This window comes from Delphinapterus leucas, chromosome 11 (genome assembly GCF_059928025.1).
Source record: "Delphinapterus leucas isolate spDelLeu-1000000601 "Yukka" chromosome 11, BTC_Dleu_Yukka2, whole genome shotgun sequence".
NCBI lineage: Eukaryota > Metazoa > Chordata > Mammalia > Artiodactyla > Monodontidae > Delphinapterus > Delphinapterus leucas.
In genome coordinates this window covers 40,229,628-40,252,257 of record NC_143139.1, presented here as the reverse complement: position 1 = coordinate 40,252,257, position 22,630 = coordinate 40,229,628, and the positions used below count along the sequence as shown (strand labels likewise).

General features: G+C 36.7%; 1 protein-coding gene across 5 annotated transcripts in view; it reads right to left on the bottom strand.

Annotated features, from left to right (window-relative positions):
* The window catches only part of LARP4 (La ribonucleoprotein 4), a 66,223-nt gene that overhangs the window by 15,777 nt on the left and 27,816 nt on the right, over window positions 1–22,630 (bottom strand). For all 5 annotated transcript variants that reach the window (XM_022572184.2, XM_022572183.2, XM_089920706.1 and 2 more), the window contains 2 exons: window positions 1,563–1,775; window positions 938–1,053 (listed from right to left, as the gene is read on the bottom strand). In XM_022572184.2, the coding sequence (XP_022427892.1) occupies window positions 938–1,053; window positions 1,563–1,775 (329 nt within the window). The remainder of the gene's footprint in view (window positions 1–937; window positions 1,054–1,562; window positions 1,776–22,630) is intronic.

Sequence of the window (22,630 nt, the reverse complement as noted above, 5' to 3'; positions counted from 1 at the left end):
ATGTAACCCTAGCAAGGTATTCATCCTCTTCAACTTTCACTTTCTTCAATTCATCTGTAAAATGAATTAAAACTACATCATAACAAAGGTCTTTCCAGATTTAAACATTACTGTCTCTGTGTGCACATGGAAATTAAATAATCTTTTTGGAACAACAGGATGGAGGTTAGAGGACAGTGTGTGTTTTTAAAGCTCACTGTACTTCTACTCATATGTCCTAGCAATACTTCAATTTTGCTGTTATTACTGTATCACCAAACTAAGGGTCATCTACAAGAGCACAAGTAATCTTTTGTTTATAAAGAATCCTTCATTCTTACAATACGAAGAGTTCTCATTCGAAACTTCATAAAGCAATTAAAGAATGTGTATATGTAGTAAAATTTTCTGTACACTTAAAAATGATCTTCAGGGAATCCCCTGGCAGTCCAGTGGTTAGGACTTGGTGCTTTCACTGCCGTGGGCCCAGGGTTTGATCTGGGGAACTCAGTCAGGGAACTAAGATCCCACAGGCCGCAAGGCAGGGAAAAAAAAAAAAAGATATTCAAATGCTTTAACCAATTGTGTCAGTTAAAGTGAGTACATGGCTTCCCTGGTGGTGCAGTGGTTAAGAATCCTGCTGCCAATGCAGGGGACACAGGTTCGTGCCCTGGTCCAGGAAGATCCCACATGCCGCAGAGCAACTAAGCCTGTGCTCCACAACTACTGAGCCCGAGTGCCACCACTACTGAAGCCCGCGCGCCTAGAGCCTGTGCTCTGCAACAAGAGGAGCCACTCAATGAGAAGCCTGTGCACCACAACAAAGAGTAGTCCCCGTTTGCCGCAACTAGAGAAAACCTGCGCACAGCAACTGAAGACCCAACACAGCCAAAAATAAAATAACTTAAATAAATTTAAAAATAAATAAATAAATTCCAACTATCGTTTTTTATCTTACCGATTTTTTTGGAATGGTCGACCCATATTCACAGCAGCAGCAGCAGCAGCAGCATTTGTTTTATAAGATCCTGGTGAATTAAAGCCATTCACAAAACTACCATTGGGAAAAGGAGCCTAAAAGAAAATTTTAATGTTTAAAAGCTATTCATAGTAAAGACAAAAATCTGGTGTGAAGGTCATAAGAAACTTCTGATGAACTAACCTAGCATCAATTTCTTTGATAAGCCAAAAATAATTTTAAACATTTGCAATGCTCACTCCAAGTTATCACTTGAATTACAGAACAAGGAACAACTGGTTCAACACTTAATAAAGAATATTTCTCTCTGAAAAAGTTTCACAAAACTAAAATCATTTTAAATCATTCAGGATTTTTCCAGTCTATTAATTTACTCAGCAACATTTAAAGAATAAAATGATAGGAACCAATAGCTCAACTCTTAGACTTAGTCATATGCATATATTTGATATGGGGGATTAAATATCCTTATCACCATTTAAAAGCCAGAAAGTAACCAATATCAACACAAAACAAAATAAAACATGAACTCTAATTCTAGCTGATTTCTTCAAATTTCAGCTTCAGTGAAAAAATTGTATTATTCTGTAAGGATCTCACTTACCAGTGGTGTTTCAAAGTAAGGTGTGGGATTTGGAGACCAAGACTGAGGCACAATACTATAAACAGAGTACTGTTGGTGAGGATTATATACAGGCTGCATAAAGACCGGTGAGGCATACTGTGCTTGAGTTTGAATGGGCGGACTATACATACTAGAATCCATTAATCGATAACCATTCTTAGCAAAAAACGTATTGATGGCTTTTATCCTTGCCTAGAAGCAAGAACACAAAGGATATAATCACAAAGGATAAAGTGTATATTTTCACAAATACATTTAATTTACATTTGGATCATATTTTCCATGACATTATTTCCACGTACTATAGAGTTAGTAGAGCAAGAGAAAAGGAAATGATTGATAGCTGTACTTTTAAAAACTTTTACATGGCAAATACAATTAATACAATAAACAAAGTAAAACCATGAATGTCAAAATATTAAAACTAACTGCAACTTATCACAAGGGGGAAAAAGAAAGGCAAATGGCTCTTATATGAAAAGATGCTTGACCTTGCTCATAAGAGAAATGCAATTAAAATGGGATTAACATTTCTCACTTATAAAATTGGAAAAAGTCTAAAAATTTGACAACATACTCTATTGATAAGGCTGTGGCAAAACAGGTACTCTGATACATTGATGATGGGCATTCAAAACAACACAACCCTTAAAAAGGAAAATTCAGCAATGTCTTCCAAAATATCACATATGCATATTATCATATTCTTATCAACCCCACTTCTAGGAAATTTACCACATATACACAGACCAAAAAGAGGTTTTTAAAAAAATGATGCATACGGCTATTCACTGACACTTACTATGATAGGAAGTGGGGGGACATGGGGGGTGAGGGGGCTCAGACCCACATCTCTCCCACACACACGCTCACACACACGAGACAACCCAACAGTCCATCAATGATTGAAAACAACGTGGTATATCCACACAATTATCAGATGTAAGAAAAAACAAAAAAAGAAAGAAACCTGAGGAACTGCTCTAAATATTATAATGGAGTGATTTCTAGAAAATACTATTTAAAAAAAAAAGAGGCAATGCAAGGAGAAAGGTATGTATAGTAAGGTGTTGTTTAGATAAGTTAGATGTGGATATGAAGATATACTTGCATTCATACACACAGACACGTGAATATGAATTTAATATACTGCTTTAGATATTTTACTTTTAAGCCATGCACACATTGAATAAAATTTTAAAAAATCAGTTTGTAAAAGTTCAATGCAAAATGAACCTAAATGTGTATCCAACTAGAGGAATAACACAGAGAAACTCTAAATGACTTCTGGTATTTTTATTCTGAGACTTCTGTCTGTGATTTTGGATATAGCAAATCATAAATTATATATTGGGGTCACTGACATCTGAGATTTTCACGTGGGAGAAAAGAGATGCAGACAGCAACTGAAGAAGTAAAAACCATGTAGCCTGAATTTAAATCGAAAGCATCTATATAAACTCATGATATATATTGTCATTTAAAAAAAAGTATTTAATAGCTCTGTTCAAAGAAAAGGCTTAGAAATAACCAAACAATTAGCCAGAAGCACTCCTTGTGCCTAACCAGTGGACTGCAAAACATTACTTTCCCATAAAAGTAACATGGCAACTCCAGAGCCTTTTGACACAAAATGTACAAGAGCCTGGAACATCTTGTCACACTAGAGAGCAAGGAACATTGAAAATTACCATTACAAAAGGACTCAAAGAGGCCATACTTCATCAGTAAGGACAATGAACACACCAAATATGTTTAAATATTCAAAACCAAAAAATATCTGAATGGTCGTTTTTGAAGGTTGCCAGGGAACCGACACATTATTTTGAAAACTGGTAGTAAAAGCTAGAACCAAGCATTTATCACACATTGCATATATGAGCTGTACCTCAGGGTAATGAAGATGAAGGAAAGCTTTTCTTTATGGAAGTGTTTCAAATAATAAATGGAAAAAAGCACAGAAATAGTACCACTTTGCAACCATTAACAAATCAATATATCTAGTCAATGATCAGCAGCAGCTAGTATAAGAGAGACACACAAAGACATATACTACATGTTTTTGTTCTCTTTGCTGCTCCAAAATAAAATCTAATTCTGATTAAGCCTCTAGATCTAGCTACCAATTTGCATAAAATACAGAGGTCAGAGGATCGTGTTAAACTACACTCAAGAATACAACTTGGGACTTCCCTGGTGGCACAGTGGTTAAGAATCCACCTGCCAATGCAGGGGACATGGGTTCGTGCCCTGGTCCTGGAAGATCCCACATGCTGTGGAACAACTAAGCCCATGCACCACAGCTACTGAGCCTGTGCTCTAGAGCCCGCGAGCCACAACTACTGAAGCCCATGCACCGCAACAAGAGAAACAACTGTAATGAGAAGCCCGCGCACCGCAACGAAGAGTAGCCCCCACTCACTGCAACTAGAGAAACTCCACGCGCAGCAATGAAGACCCAACGCAGCCAAAAATAAATAAATTTATATTTAAAAAAAACTTATTAAAAAAAGAGCTCGTTTTTAAAACAAAAAAATATAACTAGTCAATTCAAAAGTGGGCAGAGAACTTGAATAGGTATTTCTCTAAAGAAGATATATAAGTGGACAATAAGTAGGCGAAGAGGTGCTCACTATCACTAATCATTGAAGAAATGCAATTAAAACCACGAAGAGATATCACATCACATTCATTAAAAGAGCTACTATCAAGAAACAGAAAACAGCCAAATGTTGGAGAGGATGTGGAGAAACTGGAACCCTTGTGCACTGTTGGTGGGAATATAAAGTGGTATAGCCATTGTGGAAAACAGTATGGAGGTCCCTCGAAAAATTAAAAATAGAATTACCATATGACCCAGCAATTCCACTTCTGGGTATATATGCAAAAGAATTAAAAGCAGAATCTTGAAGAGAAATCTGTATACCGATGTTCATAGCAGCCTTATTCACAAAAGCTAAAATGTGGAAGCAAACCCAAGTGTCCATCAATAGATGAATGGATAAACGAATTGTTGTATATACATACAATGGATTATTCAGCCTTAGAAAGGAGGGAAATTCTGCAATATGCTACATGGATGAACCTTGAAGACACCATATTAAAGTGAAATAAGCAAGTCACAAGGAGACAAATACTATATGATTCCATTTATATGAGGTAAATGGTCAAAAATCAAAGAAAGTATGGGCTGAAGGAGGGGAAAGTGGAGAGTTACTGTTTAATAGGCAGAGTTTCAATTTTACAAGAAAAGAGTTATGAGAATGGATGGTGGTGATGGCTGCACAACAACGTGAATGTGTTTAATATTACGGCACTGATAAATGAAATTAAAATTTAAAATCGTTAAGATGGTAAATTTTATGTATGTATATTTTAACACAATAAAAAAACACATAGCTAATGAAATGTATAATGTGAGAAACTTTGTAAGACAAATAACAGTGATTTCAAAAACATACTTCCAAAAGTAAAACTAAAGAGGCAGAGGACAAAATCATAAATTGTATTTTATATTTTTTATTATTATTATTTTGCCGCTCCCCGCAGCTTGTGGGATCTTAGTTCCCTGACCAGGGATCGAACCTGGGGCCCCAGCAGTGAGAATGCCGAGTCCGAACCACTGGACTACCAGGCAATTCCCCAAATCATAAATTTTAAAAAAGAAAAAAGAGAAAGAAAAAATGTGAATCAGGAAAATGTGAACACTGCCTGATGTTTAAGAAATTATCGTTTATTTTTCAAAAAGTGTGATAGTAGTGTGGCTATTTTTTTTAATCCCTTTCTTTTAGAGATACCAGTATTAGTTTATTTACATACAGATGAAATTAAGTTTCAAATTTGCTTCAAAAAACCTGGGGACATCGGGAAGTAGGTGGGATTAAGATGAAACAAGAAGAGCCATGCTCTACTAATCAATCTATTAAAACCAAATAAATATGCTATGGATAAAAGGGAAATAATGTTCTTAAAAACTGAATAAAAGGGGAAATCTCAGCAGAGAAGGAATATATTGTTTAAAATAGAAATGCTAGAACCCAACTTGAAGATGAATTCAAGTCCACAGAAAGTATTCAATCTGAAGAAGAAAGAGATGGAAGAAAAACAGAATCGCAGTGAATCAAGCAATACTACGTATGTGTAACTGAAGTCTCAAAAGGAGAGGAGAAAGTGAGGCAGAAAATTTTTTGAAAAACTAGAGGTTGAAATTCCCCCAATTTGGTGAAAAACATCAATTTACAAACAATAAGTTCAGAACACCCCAAGCAGTATAAATAGAAAACCATAGCTAGACACATTAGAGTCAACCTACTGAAAACCAAAGAGAAAACAAAACAAAAAATATCTTGGCGGCAGGTGGGGAAAAACTACATATATTACAAGAATGACTCACTAGAAAGAACAGAAGCCAGAAAACAATGCAATCTTAAAAGAAGGAAAAAAATTAAAACTATCAACCCAGAATTCTGTATCCATGTACATGTATCAATGTACAGAATTCTGTACCCATCAAAAATGAGTGTGAAATACAAGACAGCTTTAGATGAGGAGAAACTAAGAAAATTCATTACTGGTGGACACTGTTAAATAACATCAAAGGAAGTTCTTTAGCCTGAAAGGAACTAATACCAGGTAGAACTGATCTATGGAGGAAGAGCAATAAAAAATGCGTTCTCGGGCTTCCCTGGTAGCGCAGTGGTTGAGAGTCCGCCTGGCAATGTAGGGGACACGGGTTCGTGCCCCGGTCCGAGAGGACCCCACATGCCACGGAGCGGCTGGGCCCGTGAGCCATGGCCGCTGAGCCTGCGTGTCCAGAGCCTGTGTTCCGCAACCGGAGAGGCCACAGCAGTGACAGGCCCGCATACCGCAAAAAAAAAGAAAAGAAAAAAAAAAAGCGTTCTTGCTTATTTACAAGAGAAACAAGATAAAATGTGAAGCAACTTATTAGCACACAAAATAAATGTTTCATTGGACTCCTTCACAAGCATATCTCTAGGCCAAAGTCTGCAAGGACCCTTGACCTTGGATGTCCACTGCACAAGAGTGAGAGCTCTCCCAAATTATCATGGGTGATTTTTATTAATTTTTGAATCACGAACACTATAATTTTCCAATTAATTGGGCACAAAGATACTATAATAAAATACAGCACTATGGTATAATAGCTTTTATAACTTTTAAATTTTTGTGAAAAACGTAAATAACTATGATTTAGAGGAAAACACATGCAAAAGCATCTTTACATAAAATAGATAAAATCTAAGAAAAATGATAGGTCTAAATTGGAGTTTAAGCATTTAAAGCCATTTTATTAAAAAAAATTGTCAGAATCTAATTTCACATCAGATTTTAAACTACTTTAAAATAAATAACTCTCCATTAAAAAAATCTTTCTTAGGTTAAGAACAGAATTACTAATATTTATATTTTGTATTTGTATATGCTGTACTATAAAACAGAAATCAGTATGTATTAAGTTAATTTACTTCATCAAAGAGCAAGTAGTAAAGAAATCATGTTAATATGCTGCAAGGAGTGTTTACATTCAATACAATATGCTTTATGGATTCAGGAAAGAGATTCTGTATTAGGTAGGGTAGAATACATTACTGTAATGAATATACAAATGATTTAAAAGGCCCAAACACAAAAAAATTACATTTACCTTGTTAATACATTTAACAAAATACGTTTAAGACATGTACGCCGAAAACTACAAAGCAATGAGGAGAGAAACGAAAAGCCTAGATAAATGGAGATACCATGTTAGAGGACTCGATATTAATAAGGTGGCAATCCTCTCAAATTAATGTATAGTGTCAATGCAATCCCAATCAAAATACCAGCAAATATTTTTGTAAAATCGACACACTGATTTGAAAATTTATATGAAAATGTTAATGACTTGGAATACCAAAAATAATTTTGGAAAATCAAAACAACTTTGAGAACTTACATATTATCTGATTTTGTAACTTATTATAAAGCTACAGTAATCAAAACAGCAGGGAACTGACTTAAGGGACAAACACAGATCAACAGAAAAGAACAGAGTCTAGAAATAGACCCAAGCACATATATGCTTTAATAGTCAACAAAGGAATAGTCTTCAACAAATGGTGCTGGAACAAGTATTATACTTCTTTTAAAAAAAGAATCTTGACTTTTCCTTCCAAAAAACACAAAGTAACTTGATATAGATCATAAGACGTAAATATAAATACTAAAACTATAATACTTCTAGAAGAAATCATGAAAAAAAATACTCATGACATAGGAGGGGTTGATTTTAGAGAAGACAAAAATAATGAACCCTAAAAGAAAAAGGAGATTAAACAGACTTCATCAAAATTAAAAGTCTACTCTTTAATATACACTGTTAAGAAAGCAAAAGGCAATTCACAAACTAGGGCAAATATATTTGTAATATATTTGTAATACACATCTGACAAAAAACTTGTAACCAGAATACATAAGGAACGCTTACAAATCAATAATCAGACTAACCACCAAATTTTTAAAGATACAAAAAAGATTTAAAAAGACAGTTAACTAAAACAGATGTATGGAAAGAACGAAGATGTCTAAGAACAAGTGACTAGATAATCAAATCACACTACAGGCATACTGTATTTTATTGTGCTTTGCTTTATTGTATTTCCCAAATATTGCAGTTAAAAACATTTTTTTATGTATTTATTTATTATTATTATAATTTTTTTTGGCTGCGTCAAGTCTTTGTTCCTGCATGTAGGCTTTCTCTAGTTGCAGCAAGCGGGAGCTACTCTTCATTGCAGTGCGTGGGCTTGTCATTGTGGTGGCTTCTCTTGTTGCAGGGCACAGAGGGATCTTCCTCTGTGGGATCTTCCCAGACCTGGGCTCGAACCCATGTCCCCATCACTGGCAGGTGGATTCTTAACCGCTGTGCCACCCAGGAAGTCCCCACACAGTATTTTATTGGTTTCAAGTGTACAAAATACTGTCCAATATTTTTATATCAACAGCATTTAATAACTTTGTGTCTCTGTATGACATTTTGGTAATTCTCGCAATATTTCTCACTTTGTCAAAATTATTATCTTTGTTATGGTGATCTGTGATCTTTGATGTTACTAATGTAATTGTTTTGCGACACCACAAAGCATGCCCATATAAGGCAATGAACTTAATCAACAGGTGTGTTTCTGACTCCACCAATGGGCAGTTCTCCCGTTCTCTATCTCTCCTTGGGCCACCCTATTCCCTGAGACACAACAATATTGACACTGGGCCAATTTGGCCCTAAAATGGCCTCTAAGTATTCAAGTGAAAGAAAGAGTCACATATCTCTCACTTTAAATCAAAAACTAGAAATGATTAAGCTTAGTGAGGAAGGCATGTCAAAAGTCAAGACAGGCTGAAAGCTAGGCCTCTTGTGCCAAACAGTTAAGCCAAGTCGTGCATGCAAAGAAAAAGTTCTTGAAAGAAATGAGAAGGACTACTGCAGTGAACACACGAATGCTAAGAAAGCCAAACAGCCTTATTGCTGATGTGGGAAAGTTTTAGTGATCTGGATAGATGACCAAACCAGTCACAACATTCCCTTAAGCATAAGCCTAATCCAGAGCAAGACTCTCTCTTCAATTCTATGAACGCTGAGAGAGGTGAGGAAGCTGCAGAAGAAAAGTCTGAAGCTAGCAGAGGTTGGTTCATGAGGTTTAAGGAAAGAAGACGTCTCCACAACATCAAAGTACAAGGTGAAGCAGCAAGTGCTGATGTAGAAGCTGCAACAAATTATTCAGCAGATCTAGCTAAAATAAGTAATGAAGATTTTCAACGTAGACAAAACAGCTTTATATTGGAAGAAGATGCCATCTAGGACTTTCATAGCTAGAGAGGATAAGCCAATGCCTGGCCTCAAGGCTTCAAAGCTTCAAAGGACAGGCTGACTCTCTTGTTATGGGCTAATGCAGCTGGTGACTTTAAGTTGAAACCAATGCTCATTAGCCATTCCAAAAATCCTTTGGCCCTTCAGAATTATGCTAAATCTACTCTACCTGTGTTCTGTGAATGAAACAACAAAGCTCAGATGATAGCACAACTGCTGACAACATGGTTTACTAAATATTTTAGGCCTACTATTGAGAACTACTGCTCAGAAAAAAAGATTCCTTTCAAAATATTACTGCTCACTGACAATGCACCTGGTCACCCAAGAGCTCTAATGGAGATGCACGTTAAGATTCACGTTGTTTTCATGCCTGCTAACACAGCTTCCACTCTGCAGCCCATGGATCAAGGAGTAATTTCGACTTTCAAGTCTTATTATTTAAGAAATAGATTTCGTAAGGCTATATAGTAGCTGCCATGGATGACGGGTCTGGGCAAAGTCAATCAAAAACCTCTGGAATGGATTCACCCATTCTAGACGCCATTAAGTTCATTCATGATTCATGGAAAGAAGACAAAATACCAACATGAATAGGAGTTTAGAAGAAGTTGATTCCAACCTTCATGGATAACTGAGCAGTTCAAGACTTCAGTGTAAGAAGTAACTGAAGATGCAGTGGAAATAGCAAGAGAACTAGAATGAGAAGTAGAGCCTGAAGATGGGACTGAATTGCTACCATCTCATGATGAAACTTAAACAGATGAGGAGTTACTTCTTATAGATGAGGAAAGAAAGTGGTTTCTTGAGATAGAATCTCCTTCTGATGAAGATGCTGGGAAGACTGTTGAAATGACAACAAAGGATTTAGAATATTACATAAACTGAGTTGTTAAGGCAGTGGCAGGGCTTGAGAGGACTGACTCCAATTTTAAAAGAGGTTCTACTGTGGATAAAATGCTACCAACAGCACTGTGTGCTACAGAGAAATGGTTTGTGAAAGGACAGAATTGATACAGCAAACTTCACTGTTGTCCTATTTTAAGAAACTGCCATGGCCACCCCTACCTTCAGCCACCACCATCCTGATCCATCAGCAGCTATCAACATCAAGGCAAGATCCCCCACCAGCAAAAAGATTACAACTGGTTGAAGACATGGATGATGACTGCCACTTTTTTTTAGCAATAAAGTATTTTGAAATTAAGGTATGTACATTTTTTGACATAATGCTATTGCACACTTCACAGATTCCAGTAGAGTGTAAATGTAACTTTTACATGCACTGGGAAACCAAAAAATTCGTGTGACTTGCCTTACTGCAGTGGTCTGAAACTGAACCCTCCATAGCTCCAAGGTATGCCTGTATATTCCTACACTGGAATACTACTTGGCAATAAAAAAGAGTGTACTACCAATACATGCTACAATACGGTTTACTAAAAATAATTATGGCAAGTGAAAGAAGTCAGGTACAAAAGAGAATATACTGTGTGGTTTCATTCATATGAAACTACAGAAGAAAACAAACCTATAGCAGCAAAAAGCAGATCAATAATTGCCAACACTGGATGTTGATGAGGGGAGACTGACTGAGAAAACAACAGTGCATAAATTTGCAAAAACTAATAAAAATGTATGCTTCAAATAAGTACATTTTATTGTATGTAAACTATAAGAATGTTGATTAAAAAAGAAAATTTTTCTTAGAGAGGGCCTAGCAAAACTACATTCAAATCCAAAGGCATAAAGAAAAATATCAATCTTGTAATCTTGCTGCAACAAAATGGATTTCCACACAAATACCACAAACATAGTAACAATACAAATAGTTAATTTGACAAGAAGATTAAGCTCCTCTAAGAACTCATACAAATCAATAAGAAAATCTTCACAGAAAAATAGTCATGGGGACTTCCCTGGCAGTCCATTGGTTAAGACTCCATGTTTCCACTGCAGGGGGCACAGGTTCAATCCCTGGTCAGGGAACTAAGATCCCACATGTGTAGTGTGGCCAAAAAAAAAAGTTGGAAAATCAGAGAATCAACTACAGGAAATTTTAAAGAAATAGAAAATACTGTAGGGACTTCCCTGGTGGCACAGTGGTTAAGAATCCGCCTGCCAATGCAGGGGACACGGGTTTGAGCCCTGGTCCTGGAAGATCCCACATGCCGTGGAACAACTAAGCCCATGCACCATAGCTACTGAGTCTGTGCTCTAGAGCCCACGAGCCACGACTACTGAAGCCCGTGCACCTAGAGCCTGTGCTCCGCAACAAGAGAAGCCACCACAATGAGAAGCCCGTGCACCACAACCAAGAGTAGCCCCCGCTCACCGCAACTGGAGAAAGCCCCCATGCAGCAATGAAGACTCAACACAGCCAAAAGTAAATAAATAAAATAAATAAATTAAAAAAAAATATACTGTAAGAGTGTAAATTGGTTCTACCTAATAAGTAAATGGATATACTCTTCGATACAGATAATTTAGTTCTAGGGTATTATCCTAAAGTTATAATTGCATATATAAACAGAAAAACAGTGGTAACAGCTGAATAGGCTCTATGCGTAGGTACCTCCACTGCATCAATAATTAAGCAAGAAAGAGTGCTTGTACACTTATAACTAGGTGAGTGCTTGACAAAAGGAGAGGCTGCTGATCTTTTCTAAGTGAGCAGTATATAAAAGTAGCTACCAACCCTGCCCCTCAGTAGCTTGTGTTCCTGGAGTGGCTGGCTGGTGCCAAGGCATGTAGTGGGGACTTTGTTCTCCAAAAATTGAGGGTGCACTGTGGTTGGTCTGGTGGATTCCTGAGAAATCAGTGCCCATGCTTGCCTTAGTTTTGATTCACAGCAGCACTGGTGACTGACTTAAAAGGACAAAATCCTTTGCCACCAGTACTACCCTATTCAGAGCCAGACATTTATGGAAATCTTTTTTAGGTCACATGCCAAATGCAGAGATAATGGAACAGAAATTTCAGTGACCATAAACAACAAGGAATATATATTTTGCGAAAATAATTTGGAAAAGTCACAAATGAACAGCTATAGCCCTCAACAAGCAAAAAATCAGTAATATATGAGGAGCAGGAGAATCAGATTTCCAGAGTTAACACTTTACACTACCTTGGCATGTCTAATTCTCAAAAAAAATTACAAAACACACGAGGAAACAAAAAACTATGGTCCATTCACAGGAAAAACAGAATTTGATAGAAACCATCCTGAGGAAGCTCAGACATTAGAATTACTGGCCAAAGACGTTAAATCAACTATCTTAAGTATACTCAATAAGCTAATGAAAACCATGGACAAACCTAATAGCGATCAGGAAAAAGATGTATAAACAAAATGATAAAAGGTAATCAGTACACCTACCCTTCAAGAAATGCTAACGGGAGTTGTTCAAGGTGAAATGAAAAGACACCAAACAATCAAAGCCATAAGAAGAAATAAAGAACACTGGTAATTACATAGGTAAATTAAAAAAATATTATTGTACATTGTCCCTTGGTATCCACAGAGGACTGGTTGCAGAACCTAGAAATACAAAGGGCTGACTGCACCTTTGGTATGTGACTCCTCTTTTTTCCTTATATGATTCAAAAGAAAAATGAACAAAATATAAAGTGATACCACAATGGGCACACATATAAAGATGTAACCTGTGACAATAAGAATATAAAGGGGGATGGACAGAGAAGTATAGAAGCAGAGTATTTGTACACTACTGAAACTAAATTGGTATTATTCAAATGAGGTTGTTATATATTTAAGATGTTAATTGTAACCCCCAAGAGAACCACTAAAAAAAAACAAAACAAAACAAAACTTAAAAGTATACAGAATAGGAAAGGATATCAAAATAGTTACATTACAAAATTTCAAAAAAGGCAATAATGGAGGAATTCAGGGGGAAAAGACATTTAGGACACACAGAAAACAAATACCTAAATGGCAGAAGCATTCCCTACTTAGCAGTAAGAACTTTAAATGTAAATGGCTTAAACTCTCCTCTTAAAAGGCAGACACTGGTGGGTTGAAAAAAAAACCAATATTCATCCATATGCTGTCTATAAGAGATTCCTTTTAGATTCAAAGGCATTGAAATTAACAGAACTGAAAAGGGTATTCCAAGCAAATAGTAATCAAAATACAGCTAAGATGACTATATTATTATTATGCAAAACAAAGTCAAAAAAGGTTACCAGAGACAAAGGAGATTATATATTGATAAAAGGTTCAATCCAGCAAAAAGATAAAACAATTATAAACATACATGCATCTACCAAGAGAGCCCCAAAATATGTAAAGCAAAAACTGACAGAACTGAAAGGATAGACAGTTCTGCAATAATAGAGACTTCAATAACCCACTTTCAATAATGAATAATAACAAAACAGAAAAGCAATAAACAGGGACTTCCCTGGTGGCACAGTGGTTAAGACTCCATGCTCCCAATGCAGGGGGCCCAGATTTGATCCCTGGTCAGGGAACTAGATCCCACATGCATGCTACAACTTAGAGTTTGCATGCCACAACTAAGGAGCCCTCCTGCCACAACTAAGACCCAATGCAACCAAATAAATAAAATAAAAGCAATAAACAAACAGGGAACTTGAATAACACTACAAACACTGACAGACAGTACTCTAAACACCAGAGTATATATTTTTATCAAGTGTACATGGAACATTCTCTATGAGAGACCAAAACTGGTTTTAATAAATTTCGAAAGACTGATATCTTACAAAGTATCTCCTCTGTCCACAATGGAATGAAACTAGAAATCAGTGACAGAAGGAAAACTAGAAAATTCACACATTAAACAACACACGTTCTTAACCAATGGGTCAAAGATGAAATCGCAAGAGAAATTAGAAAATAATTTGAGATGAATGAACACAAAAACACAACATATCAGAACTTACTGGATGTATTAGCCATAAAAAGGAACAAAACTGGGTCATCTGTAGAGATGTGGATGGACCCAGAGACTGTCATACAGAGTGAAGTAAGTCAGAAAGAGAAAAACAAATATCGTGTGCTTCCCTGGTGGCGCAGTGGTTGAGAGTCTGCCTGCCAATGCAGGGGACGTGGGTTCGAGCCCTGGTCCGGGAAGATCCCACATGCCGCGGAGCAACTGGGCCCGTGAGCCACAACTACTGAGCCTGCGCGTCTGGAGCCTGTGCTCCGCAACAAGAGAGGCCACAACAGTGAAAGGCCCGCGCACTGCGATGAAGAGTGGCCCCCGCTCGCCACAACTAGAGAAAGCCCTTGCACAGAAACGAAGGCCCAACACAGCCAAAAATAAATAAATAAATAAATAAATTTTAAAAAAATCGTATATTAATGCATATGTGCGGAATCTAGAAAAATGGTACAGATGAATCGGTTTGCAAGGCAGCAACAGAGACACAGACACAGAGAACATACATATGGACACCAAGGGGGGAAGGGGGGTGGGTTGAACTGGGAGACTGGAATTGACATATATACACTAATATGTATAAAATAGATAACTAATGAGAACCTGCTGTATAGCACAGGGAACTCCACTGTACAGTAGAAATGAAGACAACATTGTAAAACAACTATAACCCAATAAAAAAGAATTTACTGGATGTTATAAAAACAGTGCAAAGAGGGAAACTTATAGCTATAAGCACCTATGTTAACAAAGAATGATCTCAAAGCAATAACCTAAGCTACCACCTAAAAACTAGAAAGAAGCAAACTAAAACCAAAGATAGCAGGAGGAAATAATAAAGATTAGAATGGAGATAAAAATAACAGAAAAATGACAGAAAAATCAATGAAACTGAACGCTGGTTCTTTGAAAAGATCAAGAAAATGAACAAACCTTTAGCTAGACTAAGAAAGGTTAAAGATTCCAATTCCTAAATCAGAAATGAGAACTAAAATCAGACCCAAATACTGATTTTACAGAAATAAAAATAATACAAGAGAACAGTGTAAACAAAGGCAGATCAACATGTGGATAACCTAGACGAAACGGACAGATTCCTAGAAACACACAAACTACAAAAACTGACCCGAGAAGGTGGAAATTTGAATAAACCTTTAAGAAGGAGGTTGAATCAGTGATTTTAAAATTTCAAAGAGGCCATATGATCCAGCAATCCCACTCCTGGACATATATCCAGACAAAACTATAATCTGAAAAGATACGTGCACCCCTATGTTCATAATAGCACTATTTACAACAGCCAAGACATGGAAACAACCTAAATGCCCACTGACAGATGAATGGATAAAGAAGATGTGAGATACACACACACACACACGGAACATTACTCAGCCATAAAGAAAGAATGAAATAATGCCATCTGCAGCTACATGGATGGACCTAGAGATTATCACACTAAGTGAAATCAGTCAGAAAGAGAAAGACAAATAGCGTATGATATCACTTATATGTGGAATCTAAAATATGATACAAATGAACTTATCTATGAAACAGAAAGAGTCATATATGTAGAGAGCAGACTTGTGGTTGCCAAGGGGGAGGAGGGGTGAGGGAGGGTTGGATTGGGAGTTTGGGACTAGCAGATGGAAACTATTATATACAGAATGGATAGACAACAAGATTCTATTGTACAGCACAGGGAACTATATTCAATATCCTGTAATAAACCATAATGAAAAAGAAAAGAAAAATTTCACCAATCCTTCTCAATTAACACCAATCCTTCTCAAACTCTTCCAAAAAAATTGAAGAAGAAACACTTCCTAACTCATTCTAAGAGGCCAGTATTACTCTGATAAAACAGACAAAGACACTACAAGGGGGGGGAACCTACAGGCCAATATCTCTTATGAATATAGATTTTAAAAATCCACAAAAAAATACTAGCAAATTCAACTTGTCAGGAGTTAAGAGTATACATCTTGACCAAGTGGGATTTATTCCAGAAATGGGAGCGGGAGGGTGGGGAGGGAGGATGGGAGGTGGGGTGGTTCAACATAAGAAAATCAATGTAATATGGCACATTAACAGAACAAAGGAAAACCACACATGATCATCTCAATTGATACAGAAAAAGCATTTCAAAGAATTCCACACTTTCAAGGTAAGAATACTCAAACTGGGAAGGGAAGGGAACTTCATCAACATGACAAAGGCCGTATGTGAAAAGCACATAGTTGATATCACACTCAGTGGTAAAAGACTGATGGTTTTTCCCCTAAGATCAAGAACAAGACAAGGATGCCCACTTTTGCCATTTCGCTCAACATAGTATTGGGAGGTCTAGCCAGAGCAATTAGGCAAGAAAAAGTAATAAAAGACATCCAAACTAGAAAGGAGAAGTAAAATGATCTGTTTGTAAATAACATGATCTTACATGTAGAAAATTCTTAAAGAATCAGACCCCCACCCCCACCCCCCAAAAAAGTTAGATCTAATCAACTAGTACAGCAAAGATGCAGGATATAAAATCAACACTCAAAATGGTTGTATTTCTATACACTAGGAACGAACAATCTGAAAAGGAAATTAAGAAAATTCCATCAACAACAGTATCAAAAAGAACAAAATACTTAGGAATACATCACCTATACAATGAAAACTATTACAAATTGCTGAAAGAAATGAAAAACCTAAATAAATAGAATGAAACCCATGTTCATGGACTGGAGGACTCAATATTGTTAAGATGACAACAATATTCAAATGATATACAGACTCAGTGTACTATCAAAGTCCCAATGGCATTTGCTTGGAGAAACAGAAAACTCCAACCTAAAATTCATATGAGATTTCAAGTGGCCCTGAATACCCTCAACAGTATTAAAAAAGAACAGTAAAATTGAACAGCTCATACTTCTCGTTTTCAAATCTTACTACAGAGCTACAATAATTGAAATAGTGTGGTACTGGCATAAAGACAGACATACAGATCAATTAAATGGAAACAGAGAACCCAGAAATAAACCCAGCTCCTCCCATGGACACACCAAATTTACAAGTACTTACAGAACAAGTATCTATGACAACAACCTGAAGACTAGCAGAAAAGATTTTCCACAACTAAAGACGTGAAAAAGGAAGCATGAGATGGGTAGAATGGGTGGAAATGAGACATAGTCAGCACCCAAACACCCTGGTTGGTGACCCACAAACAGGAAGAATATCACAATTGTAGAGTTCCTCCCCCAAGGAGCAAGAGGTCCAAATGCCACATTGGGCTTCCCAGGCTGAGGGTCCTAAAACAAGAAGATGAGGCGCCAGGTCTGGCTTTGAAAATCAGTGGAGCTTGCATACTGGACACTGAGAAGATTGTAGGAAACAAGAGAATCTGCTCCTAAAGGGTGGACGCAAAAATCTCACCCACCCAGAACCAGACAGATGGCTACACAGGGGAATTCTACAAAACATTTAATGACGCATTAACACCTATTCTTCTTAAACTATTCCAAAAAATTGAAGGAGGAATGCTTCTGAGCTTATTCTATGAGGCCAGCATCACCTAGATACCAAAACTAGACACAAAAAAAGAAAACTACAGGCCAATATCACTGATGAACATGGATGCTAACATCCTCAACAAAATATTAGCAAACAGGATTCAACAGTACATTAAATAGATCACACATCATGATCAAGTAAGATTTATCTCAGGGATCAAGGATGGTTTAATATCTGCAAATAAATCAATATGATATATCACTTTAACAAACTGAACATAAAAATCATATGATCATCTCAACAGATGTAGAAAAAGCTTTTGAAAATTAAACATTTAACATTTATGATAAAAACTCCCAATAAGTGGGTATATAAGGAACATACCTCAACATAATAAAGGCTATATATGACAAACCCACAGCCAACATCATACTCAATGGCGAAAAGCTGAAGCATTTCCAGTAAGTTAAGGAACATGACAAGGATGCCCACTCTTGCCATTTTTATTCAATACAGTACTGGAAGTCCTAGCCATAGCAATAACGAGGAAGAGAAATAAAAGGAATTCAAATTGGAAAGGAAGCAGTAAAACTGTCACTGTTTGTAAATGACATGATACTATATATAGAAAAGCCTAAGGATGCTATCAAAAATCTATTAAAATACATGAATTCAGTACAGTTGTAGGATACAAAACTAATACACAGAAATCTGCTGCCCTTCTATACATTAATAATGAACTATCAGAAAGAGATTTTAAGAAAACAATCCCATTTATAACTGCATCAAAAAATAAAATATCTAACCAAAGAGGTAAATGACTTATACTCTGAAAACTATAAGGCACTGATGAAAGAAACCAAAGATGACACAAACAAACGAAATGGCACACCATGCTCATGGACTGAAGAATTAATATTGTTAAAATGACCAAACTAAGCAAGGCAATCTATAGATTCAAAGCAATCTCTATCAAAATATCAAGGGCATTTTTCACAGAAATAGAACAGTAATTCTAAACTCTGTATGGATACCAAAAGATCTCAAATACCAAAGCAATCTTGAGGAAGAAAAACAGAGCTGGAGGTATTTCGCTCCCAGATTTCAAACTATATTACAAAGCTTCAATAATCAAATAGTATGGTGCTAGCTCAAAAACAGACACACAGATCAATGAAACCAAAGAGAGAGCCCAGAAATAAATCCACACATATTTGGCCTATTAATCTATGGCAAAGGAGGCAAGAATAAACAATGAGGAAAAGACAGCCTCTTAAAGAGAGCTGGGAAAACTGGATAGCTACATGCAAAAGAATCAAATTGGACTACATTCTCACACCATATACAAATGGGCAGAAGACCGGAATACAGGCTTTTTATTCCCTCAAAGAAGACACACAGATGGCCACAGACAGAAAAGATGCTCCACATCACTATAATCAGAGAAATGGAAATCAAAACCACAGTGAGATACCACCTCAAAACCGTCAGATGGCTATCATCAAAAAGACAACAAATAACAAGTGTTGGCGAAGATGTGGAGAAAAGGGAACCCTTGTGCACTTGTAGGATTGTAAATTGGTGCAGCCACTATGGAAAAACAGTATGGAGCTTCCTCAAGAAATTAAAAATGGAACTCCTATAGGATCCAGCAAATTCACTTCTGGGTATTTACCCAAGGAAATCAAAACTACTAATTCCAAAAGATATATGCACCCTTATATTCACTGCAGCATTATTTACAACAGCCAAGATATGGAAGCAACCTAAGTCCCCATCAATAGATGAATGGATAAAGAAGATATGATATATATACACAGTGGAGTATTACTCAGCCATAAAAAAAGAAATATTGCCATTTGTGACAACATGGATGGATCTAGAGGGTAATTATGCTAAGTGAGGTAAGACAAAGAAAAGCAAATACCACATGATCTCACTTATATGTGGAAACTAAAAAATAAAACAAACAAAACAAAATGAAAACAGACTCATAGATACAGAGAACATTTGGGTAGTTGACGGAGGGGAGGGGGTTGTGGGGCAGGTAAATAGGTGAATGGAATTAAGAGGTACAAGCCTCCAGTTATACAATAAATAAGCCATGGGGATGTAATATACAGCATAAAGAATATGGTCAGGGGGCTTCCCTGGTGGCGCAGTGGTTGAGAGTCCGCCTGCCAAGGCAGGGGACACGGGTTCGTGCCCCGGTCTGGGAAGATCCCACATGCCGCGGAGCGGCTGGGCCCGTGAGCCATGGCCGCTGAGCCTGCGCATCCGGAGTCTGTGCTCCGCAACGGGAGAGGCCACAACAGTGAGAGGCCCGCGTACCGCAAAAAAAAAAAAAAAAAAAAAAAGAATATGGTCAGGGAGTTCCCTGCTGGTCCAGTGGTTAAGACTCCACGCTCCCAATGCAGGTGGCCCGGGTTTGATCCCTGGTCGGGGAACTAGATCCCGCACGCGTGCCGCAACTAAGAGTCCACATGCCGCAACTAAGAAGCCTGCATGCCGCAACTAAAGTCCGCATGCCACAATGAAGATCCCACGTGCCCCAACTAAGAGCCAGCACAGCCAAAATAAATGAATGAATGAATGAATGAATATTTTTTAAAAAGAATATGGTTAAATAATATTGTATTAACTTTGCATGGGGACAGATGGTTACTAGACTTAACACAGTGATCATTTCATAATGTATGCAAATGTCAAATCACTATGTAGTATACCTGAAATGAACATAATATTGTACATCAACTATATTTCAATTAAAAGGAAAGGCTAATATTATAAAACCCTTAGAAAACATAGGGGAAACATTTCATGATCTTGGATTTGGCAACAATTTATGAAGTATGGCAACAAAAGCACAGATAACAAAAAAATTAATTGGACTTCATAAAAATTAAAAGCTTTTGAGCCTCAAAGACACTTCAAGAGAGTAAAAAAGATAACCCACAAAATAGGAGAAAATATTTGCAGATCATATATCTGACAAGAGTTTAATATCCAGAATATATAAAGATCTGGTACAGCTCAACAACAAATAACCCAATTTAAAAAATGGTCAAAGGACTTGAACAGACATTTCTCCAAAAAAGACATATAAATGGCAAAGAAGCACATGAAAAGATGCCCGATATCATACGCCACTAGGAAAATGAAGCACAAAACCATGATGAGATACCACTTTCTACCCATTAGGATGAGGGCTTTATCCAAAAAGCAAAAATAACAAGTGTTGTTAAGGATGTAGAAAAATTTGAATCCTCCTCCATTGCTGGTGGGAATGTAAAACGATACAACTGCTTTGGAAAACAGTTATGCACTCCTCAATATGTTAAACATATAATTATCATATTACCCAGTAATTCCTAGTATATACCCAAAAGAGTTGAAAGCAGGGACTCAGATAGTTGTGCAGCATTATTCACAGTAATCCAAAGATGGAAGCAACCCAAGCATCCTTCAATAGATAATGAATAAACAAAATGTGGTATATACATACAATGGAATATTATTCAGCCAATAAAAAGTAATGAAGTTCTGACACATGCTCCACATAGATGAAGCTGGAAAATATTATGCTAAGTGAAATAAGCCAGATACAAAAGGACAAATATTGCATGATTCCATTTATATGTGGTATCTAAAATAGGTACATTCAGAAAGACAGAGACTAGAAGGGAAGTTACCAGCAGCTGGGAAGAATGGGAAGTTATGGTTTCATGGGTATAGAGTTTCTGGGGATGCTGCAAAGTTCTGGAAATAAATACCGGTGATGGTTGCACAGCAATGTGAATGTACTAAACGCCACTGGGTTAGCTGTACACTTAAAAATGGTAAATTGTATGTATGCATATTTTATCACAATAAAAAAAACTTTTAAAGAAAGCATGTTACAAATTATTTGTAAATAGAACAACAACTTAATAATTAAATCACGGAACAGTATTAAATGTATACCTGTGACAATGGTGAATGAAAAGATCTATTATGAGAAAAGAATAGGCGTGTATATACTATACATTTCCATTCATGTAAAGACAGAAAGAAAATTCCTAGATAGGTGCAGAAAAAACTGCTCTCTCATCACCTCTAGGGAAAATGACTGGAGGAATCTGGGACAGGGAGATTTAATTAACTTATTTACTATAAATCATTTGGCTTTCTTACCACATATAGGTATTACTTTCACACTTAAAATAATGTGGAGGATGGACTGTAAGGAGGGGAAAGCTGAAGGCCTAACAGCTAAAAGGCTATTCCAATTGCTCAAGCCTAAACAATGGTAGTAATGATTGAAAGAAGTTTTGAAGGCAGATTTCATGGGATGTGAGAACAGATTAGACATGTAAACTGTGAGCAAGTGTCATCAACGACAATTTCCTGGTTCCCAAATGGCTGAGTATTAATGCAGTGATGCAGTTAATTGAAATGAAAGTACTGAGAATGTTTTCCACCTTTGTTACTAAAAAATTATTCCTGCTCCTAAGAGCAGGATTGAGATCTATGATTATCTTACACATCGTCAATCAGCATCTAACTTAAACTTCATGCTGTCTGAAGTTATACTTCTAGAAGAAACTGCTGTTTACAAAGTATTTTGACATTCTATCACTAATTTCCTGAAATAGCATTTCATATGAGCCAGAAATTTCTTTAAAATCATTATGGGTTTTATAAAATGTTATTCATCTTTGTTTGTTAATAGACAGACAACAAAAACCTTCTTGTCTCATGATGGACTA